The sequence below is a fragment of the Dendrobates tinctorius genome, unplaced genomic scaffold, assembly GCF_039654945.1.
Source record: "Dendrobates tinctorius isolate UK_male_01 unplaced genomic scaffold, ASM3965494v1 ptg000074l, whole genome shotgun sequence".
NCBI lineage: Eukaryota > Metazoa > Chordata > Amphibia > Anura > Dendrobatidae > Dendrobates > Dendrobates tinctorius.
Genome location: NW_027361742.1, coordinates 3,171,581 through 3,193,554, shown reverse-complemented (window position 1 = coordinate 3,193,554; position 21,974 = coordinate 3,171,581). Strand labels below are relative to the sequence as shown.

The following is a 21,974-nucleotide window of genomic DNA, read 5'->3' as shown; positions in this document are numbered from 1 at the left end:
GTTTTCAATGTTGGGACAGCAATTTTTGGGGAGCACTATACTCTGGAGAATGATAGATGGGGCCCACCATACACTGGAACATTCCAAAGGTGGACATCAGACACTGGAGCAGCATTTACAGGGCCCATTATACACTAGAGCATTAGAAATGGGGCCCATTATGTTTGGAGCATTATTTGGGCCCATAAGACAGTGGAGCTTCATCCATGGGGACCAACATATACTGTAGCATTATGTGGAGCTCATCATATACTGTTTCAAACATTATATGGGACCAATGATTCTGTATGGAGAAATAGATGGGCCTCGTCATGAGATGTAAAAAGTGAGGTATTTTTCATTGTACTATACCGCTATTTATCTGCCGTATCGGAGCATGATGAGTTGTGGCATGTGTTAAAGGGGCGCTCTTTCGCCCAGGGCACATGAAAACCTGCAGCCAGCCCTCCCCCCCACAACTTTAGCCAAATAACCCCCATTTTTCAGTGCGTAACTTGTATTATGAAGTTAATTAAGGTTGACAAGCTTAAGTAAGAAGAATTGATGCTTTTGGCATTCAAATGGGCACTGTAGGTGTGTTTCCTGTCCTCCTCTCACTGCCGACTTTTATTCCCCATTGACTTACATTGGGTTTCGTGTTTCGGGACGACCCCGACTTTTCCCTATAATCGGACGATCTTGCTCGACCCGACTTTTGGAAAAGTCGGGTTTCACGAAACGAAACGCGACCCTAAAAAACCAAAAGTCGCTCAACTCTAGTGCAGACGGCTGTCCCCTAAAAGTGTACACCGCCTAACTTTAATCAAGATGAATAAGTTATGGATCTCCAAGGACTTTGCACCCCAATCGCAGACTGTACAGACTAGACGATGTTGACGTTTTTAATGTGCTGCATTGATCTTGCGTAATTGCACTCTGTGATATCTTTAGTGTGGCTTCTGTGCCTGCTGTTGCTGCTGCTGCTGCTATTATAGTGTTTCTACTCTCATGAAATTGATGGCACTTTGTTACTGTCTGCCACTAATTGTTTGAAATGTGAACACTCCTGATTGGGTCTCCATCTGCTGGGTTGGCTCTAATGAAAGTTGTGTCGGCCCCTATTATACTATTTCTGCTCTTCTGAAATTGATGCCACTTCGTTAGTATCTGTCACTAATTTTTGGAAAGGTGTTCAGTCCTGGTTTAGTGTACATCTGCTGGATTAGCTGTAGTGAAAAATGTGTCGGTCTCTATTATACTATTTCTGCTGTAGTGAAATTGATACTACTTTGGTGGTGTCTGCCACTAACTGCTAGAAATGTGAACACTCCTGGTTGGTTCTACATCTGCTGGGTTGCCTGTAGTGGAAGAAATGTCATTCCCCTTTATAATATTTCTACTATGGTGTAATTGATGCAACTTTGGTGTTGTCTGCCATTCATTATTTTAAATTTGAAGACTCCTGATTGGGTCTCCTTCATGTGTGTTGCCTGTAGCAGTAGGCTTCCGAGACCAGCAGGCCTCCACTACCCTTGAGTCAACTGCCCGCGTTACTATTGCATTTTTCTAACAATAGTAGTCTAAAACTAATATCTGTGCCACCTGAGTGCGGCTGATCATCAAAGAAGGTTGAGCTCTTGCTCGTGTTATCAGGGCTCCCAGCACAGCAGGCCCACACTGATCCCTCATCTACCTCGTCTTAATTTGAAGTTCAATTCAAAGCAATAAGTGCTGGCCCAGACCCCGATACCTCATGCATGGTTATTTGCTGCCGTGCTATTCTAAAATTCGTACTATGGGTGAATTGAGGCCACTTTATTGGTGTCTACCCTAATTTGATGTGTTTTGGCAGCTTTTGGGAATGTTTATAGGTGCTGTGTATGCGTTTCTTTTTGCCTCCCATTGACGCCAATGGTGTTAAGCTACTTTCAGCGAATATTCGATGAATAAATTGGCAAATATTGTAAGATCGATATTTTTAATCCTAACCAAACATTGAAATATTAGCTCATCTCTACTGCCTACTATTTAGACATTGATGAGCATTACTCAGGGCGAGGCAACAGTTGGTGGCTATGAACATGTGGCTGAATAGTTCCAATGATTACTAGCCTCATGAATTTGTTTCATAATCATGAAATCATTGTGCTGCCAGTCGTGGGCTGAGCTTCAGCAGCTAGTCACAAGTGTAGGTCACACGAATTCAGATAATATCCATCCCCTTTCATTCTGAATAAGCAGGGAAGAAGCACTGATAATCTGCTATAGTCTATAGCTATGTAAGTTAACCATTTTATACAGAGGTATGCAGACAAAAAGAAAATGATAAAAAAAGTTGTGTACTCCAATCGATGCCACATTTACAGGGGTAGCAAACAAATTAAAGCTGCACTCTGAAACACTATAATAACACTATAATATGTATACATAGCCTAGTGCAGTTGCAATTTCAAATATTATATGTTCATACATTGCGCTTTTGCTGCATCTATTTGTAGAAAATTAAAGCTGCTTTTCACAGTACCAGAAAAAGGTATGAGATTTCAGAAATCTCATGAACATGCTCGTTTTTTTTCCTAACCGAATTGGAAGATTGATGCTTGTTTGAAAACTGCAGCATGTCAATTCTTTCAGCGTTTTTGCAGCATTTTTTCATCTATAGAAAGCAATGAGTAAGTGTAAAAAAAGCAGCAAAAACACAGCAAAAAATGACCACAGGTCTCTATTACTTCTCCCCATCCATGAACTGCTCCTACAGTTAACCCTAGTGACACCTTACTAGCAGGAACTGCAGCCTAACAAGAGGACAACAGTAAAAACAGAACATTTTCATACCTACAAACACTGGGAATTATCATAGAGGTGGAAAGCAATTCTCTCCTCCTTACATTCAGCCCCTGACAGAACTTGCACAAAAACATATAGAGGCTCTACCATTAGCATGATGGAAGATGGCACTCCAGTCCTAATGCAAGGTGCTTAAGTAGGATTTTACCTCTTCAATCTGTCTGGGTATCTACGTTGTATTAACAGGTCTGCTACCTCCAGATTACAGGTAAATAATTGGGGAAATAGTAATTGGAATATCACACATTTCTTTTTTTATGAAAATTTATTTCACCACTAATGCCCCATGGTTACATTTAATTTATACCTGACAAATGATTCAGCACATTATCCAATGGTTGACTGATTTGCCACTAGCAAATCTGTCAAAATATTTTTGTCTTAGAGCGCATTTACACTGAAAGTTTATCGTGCACAAGCATTTTCAAGGACTCTTATTGCATGATAATTTTTCCATATAAACAGACTACCTATTGGGAGATATTATCATTTGCGCAACGCAAGAGATCATCGTTCTTGGCGAAGCATCATCTTGCGAAAACAGTGCTTGCACTGTTGAGAACCCTGGGCACTGAGCGAGCTATTATAGATTGCTCAGTAAGTATCACAACTTTGGTATGTCTGTGTAGATAGGCAATTAAGTTACTGCCAATCAGTAAAAGTTTACCAATTGGTGTTGGTTTAGTGCCACAGGTCAGTCCATGAGAACCATTTGTCACTTATTTTTGAGTCAACGCTTATCCCCTGCCCACTCTCCTTTTTTTGTCTCTCCCCACCCTGTTCGCCTACTACCTGGATGAAGAAATCTTTTGCTTTTTTTTGTTTTTTTGTGCTTTTGGTGGCATATGGGAGGTTTGTTGTGGATCTTGGAGGTTTTTCCTTTTTCTGGGAGTCTGGGAGAGTTGGCTTTGTAGAAGAATACTGCAGTTTGTAGAACAATGCTTACAAGTCAAATTCTGCTGGACTAAGTGACAAAAAAAACTGCAAAAGCTGTTTGGTATGTCAACAGTAAGATCAATTAGCTTATTTGATCAATCATTCTTTTCCAGGAATCGGGGATCCTTGTGGTTCACCACCAACTGTTCCATTTGGAGATATAATTGGTATTAGAAAACTGAGCTATAAATCTAAGGAATTTGTGGAATATAGATGCCAAACTTTTTACCTTCTTAAAGGAGACAAAATTGTGAGATGTTTGAACGGTTTTTGGGGAGAAGCACCAGTTTGTCTAGGTATGTGCAATTTCATTTATCACAAAGTGTGTAGAAAAAAACATAAAGGTAATGAAATCATACCACTAGTAGGGTTATAAGATTGATGGTACATGAACAAAGTAAATATCATTCCATATTGTTCAGTTGTGCTGATTTCTAGCATTTTCCTGCTTTTTTCCTACATTTCTGATCTCATAAAAATAAATGATTTTTAATTTTCTTTTTCAATCTAAAGCATAAAAGCACAGATTTAGCAGAGTTGCATTTTGAATAAATTTGTTTTTGCACCTTGATTGCTCATAAATTTAGGATATTCTAGGCAAAGCAAAGTGCAAATAAAGGGGGAGTTGATTGATTAATTTTTAACATGTAGGAAGGCATAGGTAACTACCATATTATTCAAATTATTTCTGCTCCAATGCACTCTGTCGCTAGAAATGACCGGAATGACATTGTTGGTGCTATCACAGTAATATTTTATGCTCTGCCTGCTCTATCCCTCTCAAGAGATGTCAGCAAACATGGGATGGCAGGCACCAACCCACCCCCCTTCACCACCTTCCCAGCTAACCAACTAAAATGAAACACTACTAGTGTTGAGCGATACCTTCCGATATCAGGAAATATCGGGTCGGATTGGATCGGACCGATACCCCAAAAATATCGGATATCGCCGATTCCAATACCAGAAACCAATGCAAGTCAATGGGACACAAATATCGGAATGAAAATAAACCCTTACTTTCCTTGTAGGTTAATTCTACATGAAGGAAAACAACTAAGAATAATGTAGAATGTATTGAGGGAGGTGGAGGAGACATTAAAGGCATAGAGGTTTAGCTCAATCAAATGGAATAGCAGGAATTAATTTTTTTTTAAGGCGTTCGGAGTTACAAAGATATTGACTATGTTAAGCTTTTTGATATTTTGTCAGATATTTATGTTTATAATAATAATATAATAAATTTTATTTTTATAGCGCCGACATATTCCGCAGCACTTTACATTTCAGAGGGGATTTGTACAGACAATAGACATTACAGCATAACAATAATCACATACAGTAGATTATAACAAATACCAAGAGGAAAGAGGGCCCTGCTCGCAAGCTTACAGTCTATGAGGAAAGAGGTAGACACGAAAGGTGGGTGGTAACAGTTGCCCTGATTGTATGGACCAGCCATAATGTTAGGTGTGTGACAGTACGGACACAGAGGGCTAATGGATGCATAAAGCATGTGGGAGAATGATGCGGGGAACCTGGTTATGGTAAAACTTTTGGCTCTGCCACACAGGGATAGATTAGGTTAATGTGTTGAGGTGGTAGGCCAGTCTGAATAAATGCGTTTTCAGGACACGCTTAAAATTGTGGGGATTGGGGACTAATCGTATTGACCTGGGAAGTGCATTCCAAAGAATTGGCGCGGCACGTGTAAAGTCTTGGAGACGGGAGTGGGAGGTTCTGACTATTGAGGATGCTAACCTCAGGTCATCAGCAGAACGGAGGGCGCGGGTAGGGTGGTATACTGAAACAAGGGAGGAGATGTAGGGTGGTGCTGAGCCATGGAGGGCTTTGTGAGTGAGGGTAATAAGTTTATACTGAATTCTGGAGTGGATGGGTAGCCAGTGTAATGACTGGCACAAGGTAGAGGCATCGGTGTAACGATTGGTGAGGAATATGATCCTGGCTGCAGCATTCAAGACAGATTGGAGAGGGGAGAGTTTGGTAAGAGGGAGACCGATTAGAAGAGAGTTACAATAGTCGAGACGAGAATGAATAAGAGAAACAGTAAGAGTTTTTGCAGAGTCAAAGGTAAGAAAAGGTCGAATTCTAGAAATGTTTTTGAGGTGCAGATGACAAGAGCGAGCCAGTGATCGAATGTGGGGGGCAAAGGAAAGCTCGGAATCAAGTATGACCCCAAGACAGCGGGCCTGTTGCTGGGGAGTAATAGTGGAACCACACACAGAAATGGCAATGTCGGGTATAGGTACATTAGTAGAGGGAGGAAACACCAGGAGTTCAGTCTTTGACAGGTTCAGTTTCAGATATAGTGAGGACATGATATTAGACACAGCGTTTAGACAATCGCCGGTGTTTTCTAGAAAGGCTGGCGTGATGTCAGGAGAAGAAGTGTATAATTGGGTGTCATCAGCATAGAGATGGTACTGGAAACCAAATCTACTGATTGTTTGACCAATAGGGGCAGTGTACAAGGAGAAGAGGAGGGGGCCTAGAACCGATCCTTGGGGGACCCCAACAGTAAGGGGAAGATGAGAGGAGGAGGAACTGGCAAAAGATACAGTAAAGGAGCAGTCGGAGAGATAGGAGGAGAACCAGGAGAGAACGGTATCTTTGAGGCCAATGGAACGGAGCATAGTGAGGAGGAGCTGATGATCCACAGTGTCGAATGCTGCAGAGAGATCCAAGAGAATTAGCATGGAGTAGTGACCATTTGATTTAACTGTTAGCAGATCATTAGAGACTTTAGTGAGGGCAGTTTTAGTGGAGTGTAAAGAGCGGAAACCGGATTGGAGAGGGTCGAGAAGAGAGTTTTCTGAGAGATAGCGGATAAGACGGGAGTGGACCAGGCGTTCCAGGAGTTTAGAGATGAAGGGAAGATTAGAGACAGGTCTATAGTTAGCGGCACAGTTTTGGTTGAGGGATGGTTTTTTAAGTAGTGGATGTATGATGGCATGCTTAAATGAGGAGGGAAAAATACCAGAAGAGAGAGAGAGGTTAAATATTTTAGTTAGGTGAGGGGTGACAGCAGGGGAAAGGGACTGGAGGAGCTGTGACGGAAATGGGTCACTGGTGCAAGTAGTTGGGCGAGAAGATGCAAGGAGCCTGCTTACTTCTTCTTCTGTGACTGGTTCAAAATCAGAGAGTGAGTTAGATGCAGTGGGGGAGGGAGGACAGTGCATGGTATGAGGTGATTGGGAGATAATTTCCTGTCGGATCTGGTCAATTTTTTCTTTGAAGTAATTGGCCAGATCGTCAGCTCGGAGCTCTGTGGTTGGGGCCTGTACTCTTGGATTGAGTAGAGAATGAAAAGTGTCAAAGAGACGTTTCGGGTTATTGGACAGTGAGGTGATGAGGGTGTTGAAATAGGTTTGTTTGGAGAGGTGAAGGGCAGTGTTGTATGTTCTAAGCATAAACTTAAAATGGATGAAATCTTCGGGTAGATTGGATTTTCTCCACAGACGTTCAGCGCACCTGGAGCACCGCTGCAGGAAACGTGTTTGCACCGTGTGCCAGGGTTGTCGCCGTCTGCATTGTGGTGTTCTATTTATAGGGGGTGCAAATTCATCCAGGGCAGTTTGAAGTGTTTCATTGTAATGCTTCAATGCAGAATCAGGACATGAGAGGGAGGAGATAGGGGCCAATGAAGACTGTGAGTTCTTCATAAGTTTCTGGGTGTTAATGGCCTGTATGTTTCTATAAGTCTGGACAGTGGGGGTGACCTGAGCAGCCTGGCAGTTCTTGATAGAGAATGAAAGAAGATTGTGGTCAGAGAGCGGGAGAGGGGAGTTTGCAAAATCATCCACTGCACAAAGCCGAGAGAAGACCAAGTCGAGGGAGTTTCCGTCTTCATGCGTTGGAGAATTAGTAAGCTGCGAAAGGCCAAACGAGGAGGTTAGAGATAAAAGGTGAGTAGCAGATGGTGAGAGGCGAAGAGCAATGGGGATGTTGAAATCTCCCATGATAAGGGTAGGGATGTCACAGGAGAGAAAATGTGGAAGCCAAGTGGCAAAATGATCCAGGAACTGATGGGAGGGGCCGGGAGGACGATACACCACCGCCACTCGCATGGAGAAGGGGGTGTAGAGTCTGACGGCATGGACCTCAAAAGAAGGGAAGACAAGTGAGGGTACTTGAGGGATAACCTGAAAGGTACATTTTGGTGATAGGAGCAGACCAACGCCTCCACCAGCTCTATTGTCTGATCTTGGGGTATGAGAGAAGTGAAGCCCCCCGTATGAAAGAGCAGCAGCAGCGGTAGTGTCTGACTGCTGGATCCAGGTTTCAGTAAGAGCCAGGAGGTTAAGAGAATTAGAAAGGAAAAAGTCATGAATGAAGGAGAGTTTGTTACACACTGAGCGAGAATTCCAAAGTGCACAATTAAGAGAGACAGATGGCATGCAGGGAATATTAATAAGATTAGAGGGGTTTCTGAGTGTAGCAGTCAGGAGGTTTGACTTTCTATAACATGGGGGACCAGGGTTGGGAGCAATGTCTCCAGCGACTAGGAGAAGGAGGATAGAAAGAGTGAGCAGATGGTTAAGTGATTTGTGAGAGCGTCTCTGATGTTGAATGGTGGGACTGCCTGGATCTGTGCAGTTTAACAACGTGAAAAGAGCATGAGTGCTATACATAGGAGAGGAAAGAAGCGAGGGACCAATGTGGATGGAGTGTAGAGAGTTAATGCCAGGGCGGTGGATGTGTGTGAATGCAGCGGCCAGGATTAAAATTACACAAATGCATATGGTATATATTTGTTGTACTCCAAATGTACAGGGAGTAGATGTATATAAATGTCTTACCTGTCTCCTGCCCTGTCTAACTGCCATGTTATAACTGCCAGTACTTTGATAAACTGTACTTGGATAAAGTGTGCATAAATGCCCCCTGCATAAATGCTATCCCCAAGCTATGTCTGAATATATAGGAGGATAAGACTTAGAACTTTTTTTTTTTTTTTTTGGCTCTCTCTCTTCTCATTAATCAATCACACTAAATTGAGACACCAGGACCCAATAAAATGTTGTGGTCAAATAAACACATGTCCAGCACTACATGGATCATAAAGCACTTTGAAAAGTTTCTTGACCTCACAACATAAGGGGACAAGCAGAGTAAGTTGAAAAAAAACTATATACCATATATAAGCTTGCAGAGTTGAAAACACAGAGATAGCATTCAGGATTAACTGCTTGCTGACATTGAATGGAGACACAGGAGTGGATTCAGAGCAGAAATTGGAAAAGCTGGTTACCTGTATGAAGAGAATAGAGATGCGTGTCACATTCATCCATGTTATAACTGCCAGTACTTTGATAAACTGTACTTGGATAAAGTGTGCATAAATGCCCCCTGTATGTTTCACTACCTCCATGCTCTTCACTTTCTTTTTTACTTCTCCCACACTTTCTCCTTCATCATCCTCAGCAGCAGCATCTTTTTCATCAACTTCTTCACCTTATTCATCTTCTTCTTCACCTTCTTCCTATTATTCTTTTTTTTACATCTATAATAATAAATGCCCTAACCAGCTTCCGGTTGTAACAACTTCCGTCCAGTTGTAACCGGTGACGTCACCGGACACACACGCACGTTAACCCTCAACACACCACACCGCCTCAACACACACTCCTCTCACCTTTCACCTCCACTCATGTCCACTCACTCTTTCACTCCACATACGTTCCTTTCTCTCACTCCGTTTCTCATACTCACACCGTCATCGTCGCTGCCCCGACATCTTCCTCCGCCGCCGCGATCCAGGATCCAGACGTTCTCCAGGCCGCCGACATCGGGATCCAAAAAGAAAGCGTCGGCGAAATCTCGCGAGATTACGCCGACGCCATTTTGGATCCCGATGTCGCCCATGCCAGCGACATGTTGTTGCAGCGACGCCATCTTGAATATCGCGGGACTTCACGAAATCCAAGATGGCGTCCCGCAAGAACATGTCGGCGGCCTGGAGAACATCTGGATCCTGGATCGCGGCGGCGGAGGAAGATGTCGGGGCAGCGACGATGACGGTGTGAGTATGAGAAACGGAGTGAGAGAAAGGAACGCATGTGGAGTGAAAGAGTGAGTGGACATGAGTGGAGGTGAAAGGTGAGAGGAGTGTGTGTTGAGGCGGTGTGGTGTGTTGAGGGTTAACAAGGCAAGAGGTGTGAGGCTGTGTGCACACGCTGCGGATTTTGCTGCGGTTCCGCAGCGGTTTTGGCCGCTGCGGACCCGCAGCAAATTTTGCTGCGGTGTACAGTACCATGATTCCCTATGGGAATCAAAAACCGCAGTGCAGACGGTGCAGAATTTTCCGCGCGGATTATCTGTGGTTTTCAATCCGCAGAAAGAATTGACATGTCAATTCTTTCTGCGGATTCTCCTGCGGTTTGCCATCTCCTCTATTGAGGATATGAAAAACCGCAGGGCAAAACCGCAGAGCAATCCGCAGGTAAAACCGCAGGTCTTTTGACCTGCGGTTTCACCTGCGGATTTTACAAAATCCGCGCGGATGAATCCGCACCTAATCCGCAGCGTGTGCACACAGCCTTAACGACGTCGGCGAAATCTCGCGAGATTTCGCCGACGCCATCTTGCATTCGTGAAATTGCGTCATTTACCTCACGCCGACTTGCTGTGCGGACGCTTGGCATTGCCTGTACCACCATAACTACTGCTGCCTTGGTCCTATGCCTGTTTACTGCCGGTGTCTAATTACAGGGCCAATTTGCCTCTACCGCCATAACTACTGCTGCCTTGCTCCTCTGCCGGTGTCTAATTACAGGGCTAATTTGCCTATACCGCCATAACTACTGCTGCCTTGCTCCTCTGCCGGTGTCTAATTACAGGGCTAATTTGCCTCTACCGCCATAACTACTGCTGCATTGCTCCTCTGCCGGTGTCTAATTACAGGATCAATTTGCCTCTACCGCCATAACTACTGCTGCCTTGCTCCTCTGCCGGTGTCTAATTACAGGGCTAATTAGCCTCTACCGCCATAACTACTGCTGCCTTGCTCCTCTGCCGGTGTCTAATTACAGGATCAATTTGCCTCTACCGCCATAACTATTGCTGCATTGCTCCTCTGCTGGTGTCTAATTACAGGGCCAATTTGCCAATACCGCCATAACTACTGCTGCCTTGCTCCTCTGCTGGTGTCTAATTACAGGATCAATTTGCCTCTACCGCCATAACTACTGCTGCCTTGTTCCTCTGCCGGTGTCTAATTACAGGATCAATTTGCCTCTACCGCCATAACTACTGCTGCATTGCTCCTCTGCTGGTGTCTAATTACAGGGCCAATTTGCCTATACCGCCATAACTACTGCTGCCTTGCTCCTCTGCCGGTGTCTAATTACAGGGCCAATTTGCCTCTACTGCCATAAGTACTGCTGCCTTGCTCCTCTGACTGTTCACTGCCTGTGTCTAATTACAGGGCCAATTTGCCTCTACCGCCATAACTACTGCTGCCTTGCTCCTCTGCCGGTGTCTAATTACAGGGCCAATTTGCCTCTACCGCCATAACTACTGCTGCCTTGCTCCTCTGCCGGTGTCTAATTACAGGGCCAATTTGCCTCTACCGCCATAACTACTGCTGCCTTGCTCCTCTGCCGGTGTCTAACTACAGGGCCAATTTGCCACTACCACTTCATAACTACTGCTGGGCAATTACAGGGTCAATTAGTATCTGTTTACTCTACAATACTCCAGGACGCCTTCTTCACTGCCAGATAACTGCCAAATAGACTCCTTTACCTGTGCCAACATGAGTCATAACAAAAAGTATGCCAATGCCAGTGAAAGGAAAGCAGCTTTAGCACTACGACAAAAACAACGCCGTGCTAATGAGACTCCTGAGGAAAAACACCATCGCCTTGAGAAGATTAAGGCTTATAAACGCCGTCGCCTCACACACGAATCCCCTAACTCTAAATCCATAAGATTGGCTGAAGAAGCCTCTGCACGCCGTCACCACCGACAACAGACGGCCTCTTCCTCATCATTATTATTAGACTCACAACAGGATGCTTCCACATCAGCATGTGGAACAATTTACTGCTACACTTCATCCCATATGCCGTTCACTGACATAACTAATCAGCAATCTGTTTCTGCCCTATCAATACCACCATTCAATACCGATGCACAGTATGCCAATGCCAGTGAAAGGAAAGCAGCTTTAGCACTACGACAAAAACAACGCCGTGCTAATGAGACTCCTGAGGAAAAACAGCATCGACTTGACAAGATTAAGGCTTATAAACGCCGTCGTCTCACACACGAATCCCCTAACTCTAAATCTATTACATTGGCTGAAGAAGCCTCTACACGCCATCACCGCCAACAACAGACGGCTTCTTCCTCATCATCTATAATAATAAATGCCCTAAGCAGCTTCCGGTTGTAACAACTTCCGTCCAGTTGTAACCGGTGACGTCACCACACACACGCACATGTTAACCCTCAACACACCACACCGCCTCAACACACACTCCTCTCACCTTTCACCTCCACTCACGTCCACTCACTCTTTCACTCCACATACGTTCCTTTCTCTCACTCCGTTTCTCATACTCACACCGTCATCGTCGCTGCCCCGACATCTTCCTCCGCCGCCGCAATCCTGGATCCAGATGTTCTCCAGGCCGCCGACATGCTCTTGCGGCGACGCCATCTTGGATTTCGTGAAATCCCACGAGATTCAAGATGGCGTCGCCGCAAGAACATGTCGCTGGCGTGGACGACTCGGGATCCAAAAAGATGGCGTCGGCGAAATCTCGCGAGATTACGCCGACGCCATTTTGGATCCCGATGTCGTCCACGCCGGCGACATGTTCTTGCGGCGACGCCATTTTGGATCGGCGAAATCCCGCGATAGTCAAGATGGCGTCGCCGCAAGAACATGTCGCCGGCGAGGACGACGGGATCCAAAATGGCGTCGGCGAAAACTCGCGAGATTTAGCCGACGCCATTTTGGATCCCGACGTCATCCACGCCGGCGACATGTTCTTCCGGCGACGCTATCTTGACTATCGCGGGATTTCACGATACTCAAGATGGCGTCGCCGCAAGAACATGTCGCCGGCGTGGACAGCGTCTGGATCCAGGATGGCGCCGGTGGAAGAAGATGTCGGGGATCGTGGAGCAGTGGCGATGACGGCGTGAGTATGAGAGACGGAGTGAGAGAAGGGGTCGTATGTGGAGTGAAAGAGTGAGTGGAGATGGTGAAAGGTGAGAGGAGTGTGTGTTGAGGAGTGTGTGTGTTGAGGGTTAACATGGCAAGAGGTGTGATGCTATCGCATCCTCCCGATGCGATAGCATCGGGCCATAATCTAGTTCTTCATATTCTTCTTATTCAACTATTCTTCTTCTTCATATTCTACTTCTTCATATTCTTCTTCCTCATCATATTCTTATTTGTGACAGGCATTCCTGTAGTTGTTATCTATAAAAGTTTGAGGATTACAACTTCCGTTCTGCCTGTCACAAAAGATTTACAACAGGATTTGTCCGCGTTCAGTTTTGCCTGCAGCAGGAAGTATTTTCCAGGGGCAGACTCACCTCCATACACTGCATAGTTTTCTTCTGCTTATAATTTAGATGATATCTTTTGCTCTGATTTTTAGTCTTATGCTTAATGTTCTTCTGCTTTTTGTTCTGCAGCTTCTTGTTCTTCTGCTTCTTGTTCTTCTGTCTCTTGTTCTTCTGCATCTTGGTGGTTGTCTTCTTGTTCTTTGTCCTCTTGGTCATCTTCTTCAGGGTCATCTTCTTGGTCTTCTTCGGGGTGGTCTTCAGGGTCGTCGTCTCCAGGGTCGTCATTTTCGGGGTCATCGTCTTCTTCGGGGTGGTCTTCAGGGTCGTCGTCTTTAGGGTCGTCGTCAGGGAGATCCAGAGTGATTACCAAAAACTATTTCAAAAAGCTTGAACTTGGAAATGTAGCAGAAGGTACAAGAAGGTTGAAAAACTGCTGATAACCAGCTGACGGTACTGGAACCTGGATGGGTAGCCGAAGGTACAAGAGCCAATGGAACTACAGAGGACCAGCTGATGGTACTGGAACCCGGTTACTAAGCAGGAGGTACCTGTGCCAGAAAGCACTACCAAGGACCAGCAGACATTGGTGGAACTCGGATACCGAGAAGGAGGCAACTAAGCCAAAGGCTCTGCCTGGAACCAGCTGACGTTACTGGAACCCAGGGGGACATATTCAAGATTGACTTCTAAAGAACCAGCTAATGGTACTGGAACTCAGATAGGCAGCAGAAGGTACACATGAAAAAAAAGTTGCAAGGCCGCGTACCGGCTGGAGTTACCGAAACCCACAGTCCTACAGGGGGAGCTTGTCCTATTGGCACTACGGAACCAGCCTTCATTGCCAGATCCCGCAGCCCACATAGGAAGCACCTAAACTGCAGGCACCATAGAGTCGGCTAACACGACCGCAACAAGACAGGACAACATATTGGAGGCACAGTGACGTTGACACTACCCGGAAACAGCTGGCGTGCTGGAACCAGGCTGGGCAGGAGGGAGTACCCGTTGCAAAGACACTTCTGAGCATCAACTGGTGGTGTTGGAGCCCAGGGATTACAGTAGAAACAGAGTGTAGCCAGAGGCCTAATTGGAGCAAGTTTAATATCTGTAGCAGTGTGAGTGTGGTCGGAGCAGGAGAAATTGCCAGACACACAGCAGGGGATCAGCTGACGTTTATGAACCCCAATAACACTGGAGCATGTGTTGACTGTGCAGATGGCACTTCTGAGCAGCAACTGGCAGTGTTGGAGCCCAGGGATTACAGGAGAAACAGAGTGTAGCCAGAGGCGTAATTGGTGCAAGTTTAATATCTGTAGTAGTGAGTGTGGTCGGACCAGGAGAAATTGCCGACACACAGCAGGGGATCAGCTGACGTTACTGAACCCCAATAACACAGGAGCAAGTGTTGACTGTGCAGACGGCACTTCTGAGCAGCAACTGGTGGTGTTGGAGCCCAGGGATTACAGTTCAGGTGGTAGAAACATGAACACAACAGGAGACCTGGATACTGTTGCCAACCAATTATTTAATCTGGAAGAGGACTGGCTAATTCCTGTGAGATCCAGACCTTGATCATTTTCAGAAAAGTAAGCCGGTCAACGTTATCGGAGGATAGTCGCATGCGACGGTCTGTTAGTACACCACCTGCGGCACTAAAGACGAATTCCGATAATACACTAGCAGCAGGGCAAGCCAGCACCTCCAATGCATACTGGCTAAGCTCTGGCCATGTATCCAGCTTAGAGACCCAAAACTTGAAGGGGGAAGAGCTGTGTGGGAGAACACTGAGAGGGCAAGACATGTAGTCTGTCACCATCTGACGGAAACGTTGCCTCCTGTTGACTGGAGCCGTCTGTGATGGTGTAGACATTTGTGGCGGGGACACAATACTTTGCCACATTTGGGCCATACTCGTCTTGCCTTGTGCTGAGGCGCTGCTTCTGCTCCCTCTTTGTGCAGAGCTTCCTCCACTGCTTCGACACACTGAGCTGCTTTGTAAAGCACTAGCAGCATTGCTCTCTGGTGGAATGGAGAACATGATGAAATGCTCCAGTGTGTCTTGGTACTCCCGCATTTTACGCTCCCGGTTCAATGGTGTTATGAGGCTTTGTAAGTTGTCCCGGTAGCGAGGATCTAGGAGGGTGTACACCCAATAATCAGCCATGTTGAGAATGTGGGCGATGCAGCGGTCATTTCTCAGGCACTACAGCATGAAATCAACCATGTACTGCAGACTGCCAAATGGCCAAGAAACGCTGTCCCCTGCTTGAGGCGTCATCTCTGCCTGCTCTGCATCACCCCACCCTCGCTCTACATACTGACTACTAGAGCATTGTGTACCTCCCTCCTCTGGACAGATGTCTTCCTCCTCCATTGACTCCTCCTCATCCTCCTCACAAAGTGTCCCATGCCTAGGCCTTTGTGAGGAACCACGTTGCGCAGCCTGTCCAGAAGCAGATGGCATTTGTGACTCCTCATCCTTCACCTCTTCCACAACCTCCTCCCTTAGTGCTTACAGTGTTTTTTCAAGCAGGCAGATAAGGGGGATAGTCATGCTGACTAGTGCATCATCTGCACTCGCCATCCGCGTGGAATCATCGAAGGCACGCAAAATGAGGCAGATGTCCTTCATAGAGGCCCACTTAGTGGTGGTGAAGTGTGAACGGCGCGCAGTGCGACTTGTTTGCGCCTGATGCAGCTGGTACTCCATTACTGCTGCCTACTGCTCACACAACCTCTCCAACATAAGTAACGTTGAAATCCAACTGGTGGGTAGGTCAAATATGATGCGATGTTCCGGAAGGTGGAATCGGCGCTGCAGAGCTGCAATGCGCGATCTTGCCATGCTGGAACGCCACAAGTGAGCGCACTCTATGCGGACCTTGTGCAGCAGTGCATCAAGATCTGGATAGTCCCTCAAAAAACTCTGCACGACCAAGTTGAGCACATGTGCCAGACATGGGATGTGAGTGAGGTTGCCTAGGCCCAGAGCTGCCACCAGATTTTGGCCATTGTCACACACTGCCATGCCTGGCTGGAGATTCGCTGGCACAAACCACACGTCACTCTCCTGCTTGATGGCATTCCAGAGCTCCTGCGCTGTGTGGCTTCGATTCCCCAAAGAAATTAATTTCAATATGGCCTGTTGACGTTTGGCCACGACTGTTCTCATATCGGTCATAACAGGTAAGCGTTCACGGGTCCATGTGGAGGTAGACTGTGACGGCTCCTGCAGCGCTGATTCAGAGGAACTGGAGTATGAGGAGGAGTCAATGTGTACAGACTGGATTCCTGCAATCCTTGGGGTTGGCAGAACATGTACAGCGCCACTCAAGAGCTGTAACCGGCTCCACGACATTTACCCAATGGGCAGTGAGGGAAAGATATCGTCCCTGTCCATGGTTACTGGTCCATGCATCGGTGGTCAGGTGGACCTTGCTACTGAAGGCGTTTAGTAGCTCATGTTTAATTTTTCCCTCCACATGCTTTTGCAGGGCAGGGACGGCTTGCCTGCTGAAATAAAAGTGGCTGGGCACGTTGTATCGTGGGACTGCCGATGCCATGAAGTTACAGAAGGTGTCAGTCTCCACCAGCCTGAATGAGAGCATTTCAAGGGACAGTAGTTTTGCAATGCCAGCATTCAGAACCTGTGCTCGGGGGTGGTTTGCCGAGTATGGGTGCCTTTTCTCCCATGCCTGTGCTACCGATGGCTGTAGACTGGCCTGGGAATGTGAGGATGACAGGGAACGTGGTGCTTTGGGTGGAATGACACTGTGTCTCTGTACAACAGTGCCAGAGGTTCTTCCATGGCGATCCTTTGAGGAAGCCGAACCATCTGTGTGTGAGCTGGAGGAAGAGGCTACAACACGAGCTGAAGAGGTGGTAGGTGGTGCTGTAGGTTGGCCTAGGTCTTCAGTGTGTCTTTGTAAATCCACCACGTACTTGGTCCGCACGTTTCCACATATTTGTGGTATTGAGGTTGCTGACACTTTTCCCTCTTTTCACTTTCTGATTACACAGCTTGCATTTGACAAAGCAAATGTAATCTGCAACTGTGTCAAAAAAGGACCAGGCACTGCAAATCTTGGGAGCGCACGTTTTGGGTTTTGGAAGAGGCATGCTCCTAATGGGTGCCGAAGTGGAGGCTACAGGCAACCGAGTCTGCCCCCTCCCTCTCCCTCCTTTTTTGGCTGTTCGGGGAATCTCTTCCTCAGAGCAGAGAACAGAAGTAGAGATGGCTCCTGTCCAGGGCTCTCTGACTGCCTGGGCAATCTGGCAGGTGGTGAAGAGAGAGACGGGTGCTCTTCAGTGCTCTGGACCTGAAAGGATCTAGAACTAATTGAAGTCGATGCGTTAGCTGCCATCCATCCGACAACGGCTTCAATTTGTTCATCCCGCAGCAGTGGGGTACGGCGAGCTCCTACAAAGCTGCACATAAAGGACTGTTCCTGGTAAAACTGGGGGATGCTGAGTCACTGGTGCCTGCAGCAGGCACAGAATCCCCACGTCCTCTCCCTGCAAAAACTCCACGACCACGTGCCTTACTCCCTGCCTTCTTCATCTTGGCAGACTGATAAAGAAAGGCAGAAAAGTACTAAGGGCTTAGTGTGCTTATTCCTGAACAGCTGCTAACAGGTAAAGAAACACTAATTTTATAAAGTGTGGACTAGACTTTAATATGAGCTAATGTGGCCTACACAACTGTAAAGTGGAGTGTTTGGTGAACTGTTGTGAGTTCATTCTCTGGTCCACCAGTAGTGAGTTCTCCTTCCAGACTCCCTCTGGTGGTAACAGGAGGTAGTGAGGCTGATTTAATACCACCTGATAATGAGGATGATGACTGGACCTCAGGAATCTTAGACTGGATTTAAGACAGCCGACGCCCTAAGTCAGTGCTGGTGATTGCTTCTGGCTTCTGAGGTCTTGGTTTTCAGCTCTGTTCCAGCCTTCTCAGAGCTAAGTGTTTTTGCTAATGTTCACACTTGATTTTGTTGGTCTATTCAGTTTTTTGTGTGTTCAGCCAGTCCCTTATTAGATTGACCTCTTTTTTGCTCTGTCTCAGAATATTTCAGAGTGCTGATATAGTGGGAGAAGTCTAGTGACTTCAGGGTTAATTTTGTTATCAGAAGTGTTGGACATTATTTTTGTAGGGTTTTTTGCAGATTGCAGACAGTGTCTTTCCTTTCCTATCCTTTATAGTTAGTTTGGGCCCCATCGTTTTCTCAGCCTATTTTCCTGCCTGTGTTTGTGTTTTCATCTTGTTTCACCATCAATACATGTGTGGGGGCTGTCTATTCCTTTGGGGTCTGCTCTGGGGCAGTTAGTTTTCCCCTTTTCTTGCTTTAGGCTTATGTAGTTCTCCGGCAGTGACGAGGCGTCTAGGTCATCGTAGGAACGCTCCACTGCTACTGCTAGTTGTGTGGATAGGATCAGGGATCTGCAGTCTGCATAGTTACCAACCTCCCTGGTTTTCTGGGACTTGGCTTTTTGTTGTCCTCCTCGGTGACCCATTCATAACAGAATCACCAGCCATACTGCAGATTCTAGGGTACTTAAAAGCTGGAGAACATTATTTAAAAAAGAAAAAAAAAAGGAAAAGTGTCAGATTTTTTTTTTTTTATATACAGTATATATATACTTTTTCCTCTTTTTTGGGGGGGGGCCGTAGGAGGATTTTTTTTTTCCCAATGGAGATTAAGCAATTGTCTAATTGTGTGGAGCAACTTGCTGTTGAAGTGCAGGGAGTTTCCACCTACCTCATTCAGTCACATGCTGCTGAACCTAAGATCCCCACTCCTGATGTGTTTTCTGGGGATCAGTCTAAATTTCTGAATTTTAAGAATAATTGTAAATTATTTCTGGCCTTGAAGCCTAACTCATCGGGGAACTCTGTGCAGCAGGTTAAAATTGTCATCTCCTTGCTGCGCGGCGATCCCCAGGATTGGGCTTTTTCTCTGACACCTGAAAATCCTATTTTGACTAATGTGGATGCATTTTTTCAAGCCTTAGGGTTGTTGTATGATGAACCTAATGCTGTTGATCAAGCTGAGAGGGCCTTGTTGGCATTGGACCAGGGTCAGGATTCTGCAGAGTTATACTGTAAAAAATTCCGAAGGTGGGCGGTCCTTACTACATGGAATGATAGTGCATTGGCAGTTCTCTTTCGGAAGGGTTTATCAGAGACCGTAAAAGATGTTATGGTGGGATTTCCTGTTCCCTCTGGTCTGGATAATTCTATGTCATTAGCCATTCAAGTTGATCGGCGTTTATGTGAACGTAAAACTACACGGGAGGCGCTGCCACCTTTTGAACAAATGTCTGAACCTATGCAATGTGATGGGGTTTTGTATAGAGTGCAACGTCAGGAGTTTAGAAGGCGTAATAAGCTGTGTTTTTTCTGTGGAGACGCCTCTCATACTATTTCTGTGTGCCCTAAACGAGAGAAACGTTTTGCACACACATTTGCTGTGGGTGGTGTTCAATCTAAGTTTCTTTTGGCAATTACTCTGATCTGCTCCTTATCCACGTTTTCTACTAAGGCTTTTGTGGATTCTGGAGCAGCGTTGAATCTGATGGATTTGGACTTTGCTAAACATTGTGGTTTTTCCATGACGCCTCTGCGGATGCCTATTCCTTTGAGGGGTATTGATGCTACTCCTTTGGCGGAGAATAAACCTCAGTTTTTGACCCAGGTGATAATGCGAGTTGCCCCAGACCACCAAGAAAATTGTAAATTTCTGGTGCTGCATAATTTGCATGATACTATTGTTCTGGGTTTTCCCTGGTTGCAAACTCATAATCCTGTTTTGGATTGGAAATCTGGGTCTGTGGTGAGTTGGGGCTGTCAGTGTGTTCTTAGGGATGCTCCTGTTTTCTCCACCTCTCCTCAGTCTCATGATATTCCTGATTATCTAGCCGATTTTTCTGATGTATTTACTGATAGCAAGTCTGCGTCTTTGCCTCCTCATAGGAGTTATGACTGTGCAATTGAGTTGATGCCTGGGTGTAAATTTCCCAAGGGTCAGCTTTTCAACTTATCAGTACCCGAAAATGATGCTATGTGATCCTATATTAAGGAGACGTTGGAGAAGGGTCATATTAGACCATCCTCATCACCTTTAGGAGCTGGGGTTTTTTTCGTGGCCAAGAAAGATGGTTCATTAAGACCGTGTATTGATTATCGTTCCCTTAACAAGATGACGGTTAAATATCAGTACCCGTTACCTCTGATGTCTGATTTATTCTCCAGAGTTAAGAGTGCCTGCTGGTTTACTAAGCTTGACCTCAGGGGGGCGTATAATCTTATTCGCATCAAGCACGGGGATGAATGGAAGACGGCGTTTAAAACTCTGGAGGGACATTTTGAGTACCTGGTGATGCCTTTTCGGCTCACTAATGCCCCTTCTGTCTTCCAGTCCTTTATGAATGATATTTTCCGTGACTTTGTGGATAAGTTTTTGATCATATATCTGGATGATATTTTGATCTTTTCTAGTGATTGGGATTCTCATGTGGAACACGTCAGGTCTGTTTTCCGGATTTTGAGGGAGAATTCCCTGTTTGTTAAGGGATCAAAATGCCTCTTATGTGTACAGAGGATTTCATTTTTGGGATTTATCTTGTCTCCATCGACTATTGAAATGGACCTGGCCAAGGTACAGGCCGTTTTTGATTGGGTTCAGCCTACTTCTTTGAAGGCTCTCCAGAAGTTTTTGGGTTTTGCTAATTTATATCGTAAATTTATAGGTAATTTTTCTGGTATTGTCAAACCACTGACTGATCTGACCAAGAAGGGCGCTCATGTGCTGAATTGGTTTCCTGAGACTGTCTCAGCATTTCAGGAGCTTAAGCAGAGATTTACTTCAGCTCCAGTTTTACGGCAACCTGATGTCTCACTTCCATTTCAGGTGGAGGTAGATGCTTCTGAGATTGGTGCAGGAGCTGTTTTGTCCCAAAGAGACCCTGTGACTTCTAAGATGAATCCTTGTGCCTTCTTTTCTCGTAAGTTCTCCCCATCTGAATGCAACTATGACGTGGGGAATCGGGAATTGTTGGCCATGAAGTGGGCATTTGAGGAGTGGAGACATTGGTTGGAGGGAGCCAGACATCAGGTTGTGGTCCTCACCGATCACAAGAATTTGATTTATCTGGAGTCGGCAAAACGCTTGAATCCCAGACAGGCTAGATGGGCCTTGTTTTTCATGCATTTTAATTTTGTGGTCTCTTTTCTTCCGGGCACTAAGAATGTTAAGGCAGACGCTCTTTCTAGGAGTTTCATTGCTGATTCTCTTAATGTGACCAAGCCTACTACCATCCTGGGTGAGGGGGTAGTTCTTTCTGCCATTTCGCCTGATTTCAGAATGCACGCTGGAGGAATTTCAGGAGGATAAACCTGAGCGTTGCCCTATGGGAAAATTGTATGTTCCTGACCAGTGGAGAAGAGAGTGATGTCTGAAGTTCATTGCTCCGCATTGGCTGGTCATCCAGGTAGTTTTGGTACCAGAGATTTGGTGAGTCGGTCTTTTTGGTGGCCCGCCTTATCTCGTGATGCCAGGAATTTTGTGCAGTCCTGTGGGACTTGTTCTCGGTCTAAACCCTGTTCTCGTTCTAGTGGGTTGCTGATGCCCCTGCCATTGCCTAAGAGGCCATGGACTCATATCTCAATG

General features: G+C 45.8%; 1 protein-coding gene across 3 annotated transcripts in view; it reads left to right on the top strand.

Moving 5' to 3' along the window:
* The window catches only part of LOC141096343 (complement factor H-related protein 1-like), a 511,185-nt gene that overhangs the window by 24,969 nt on the left and 464,242 nt on the right, over positions 1-21,974 (top strand). For 2 of the 3 annotated variants that reach the window (XM_073582883.1, XM_073582882.1), the window contains exon 2: positions 3,876-4,058. The exons of the other annotated variant lie outside the window; for it this stretch is intronic. In XM_073582883.1, the coding sequence (XP_073438984.1) occupies positions 3,876-4,058 (183 nt within the window). The remainder of the gene's footprint in view (positions 1-3,875; positions 4,059-21,974) is intronic. 3 annotated transcript variants of the gene reach the window in all.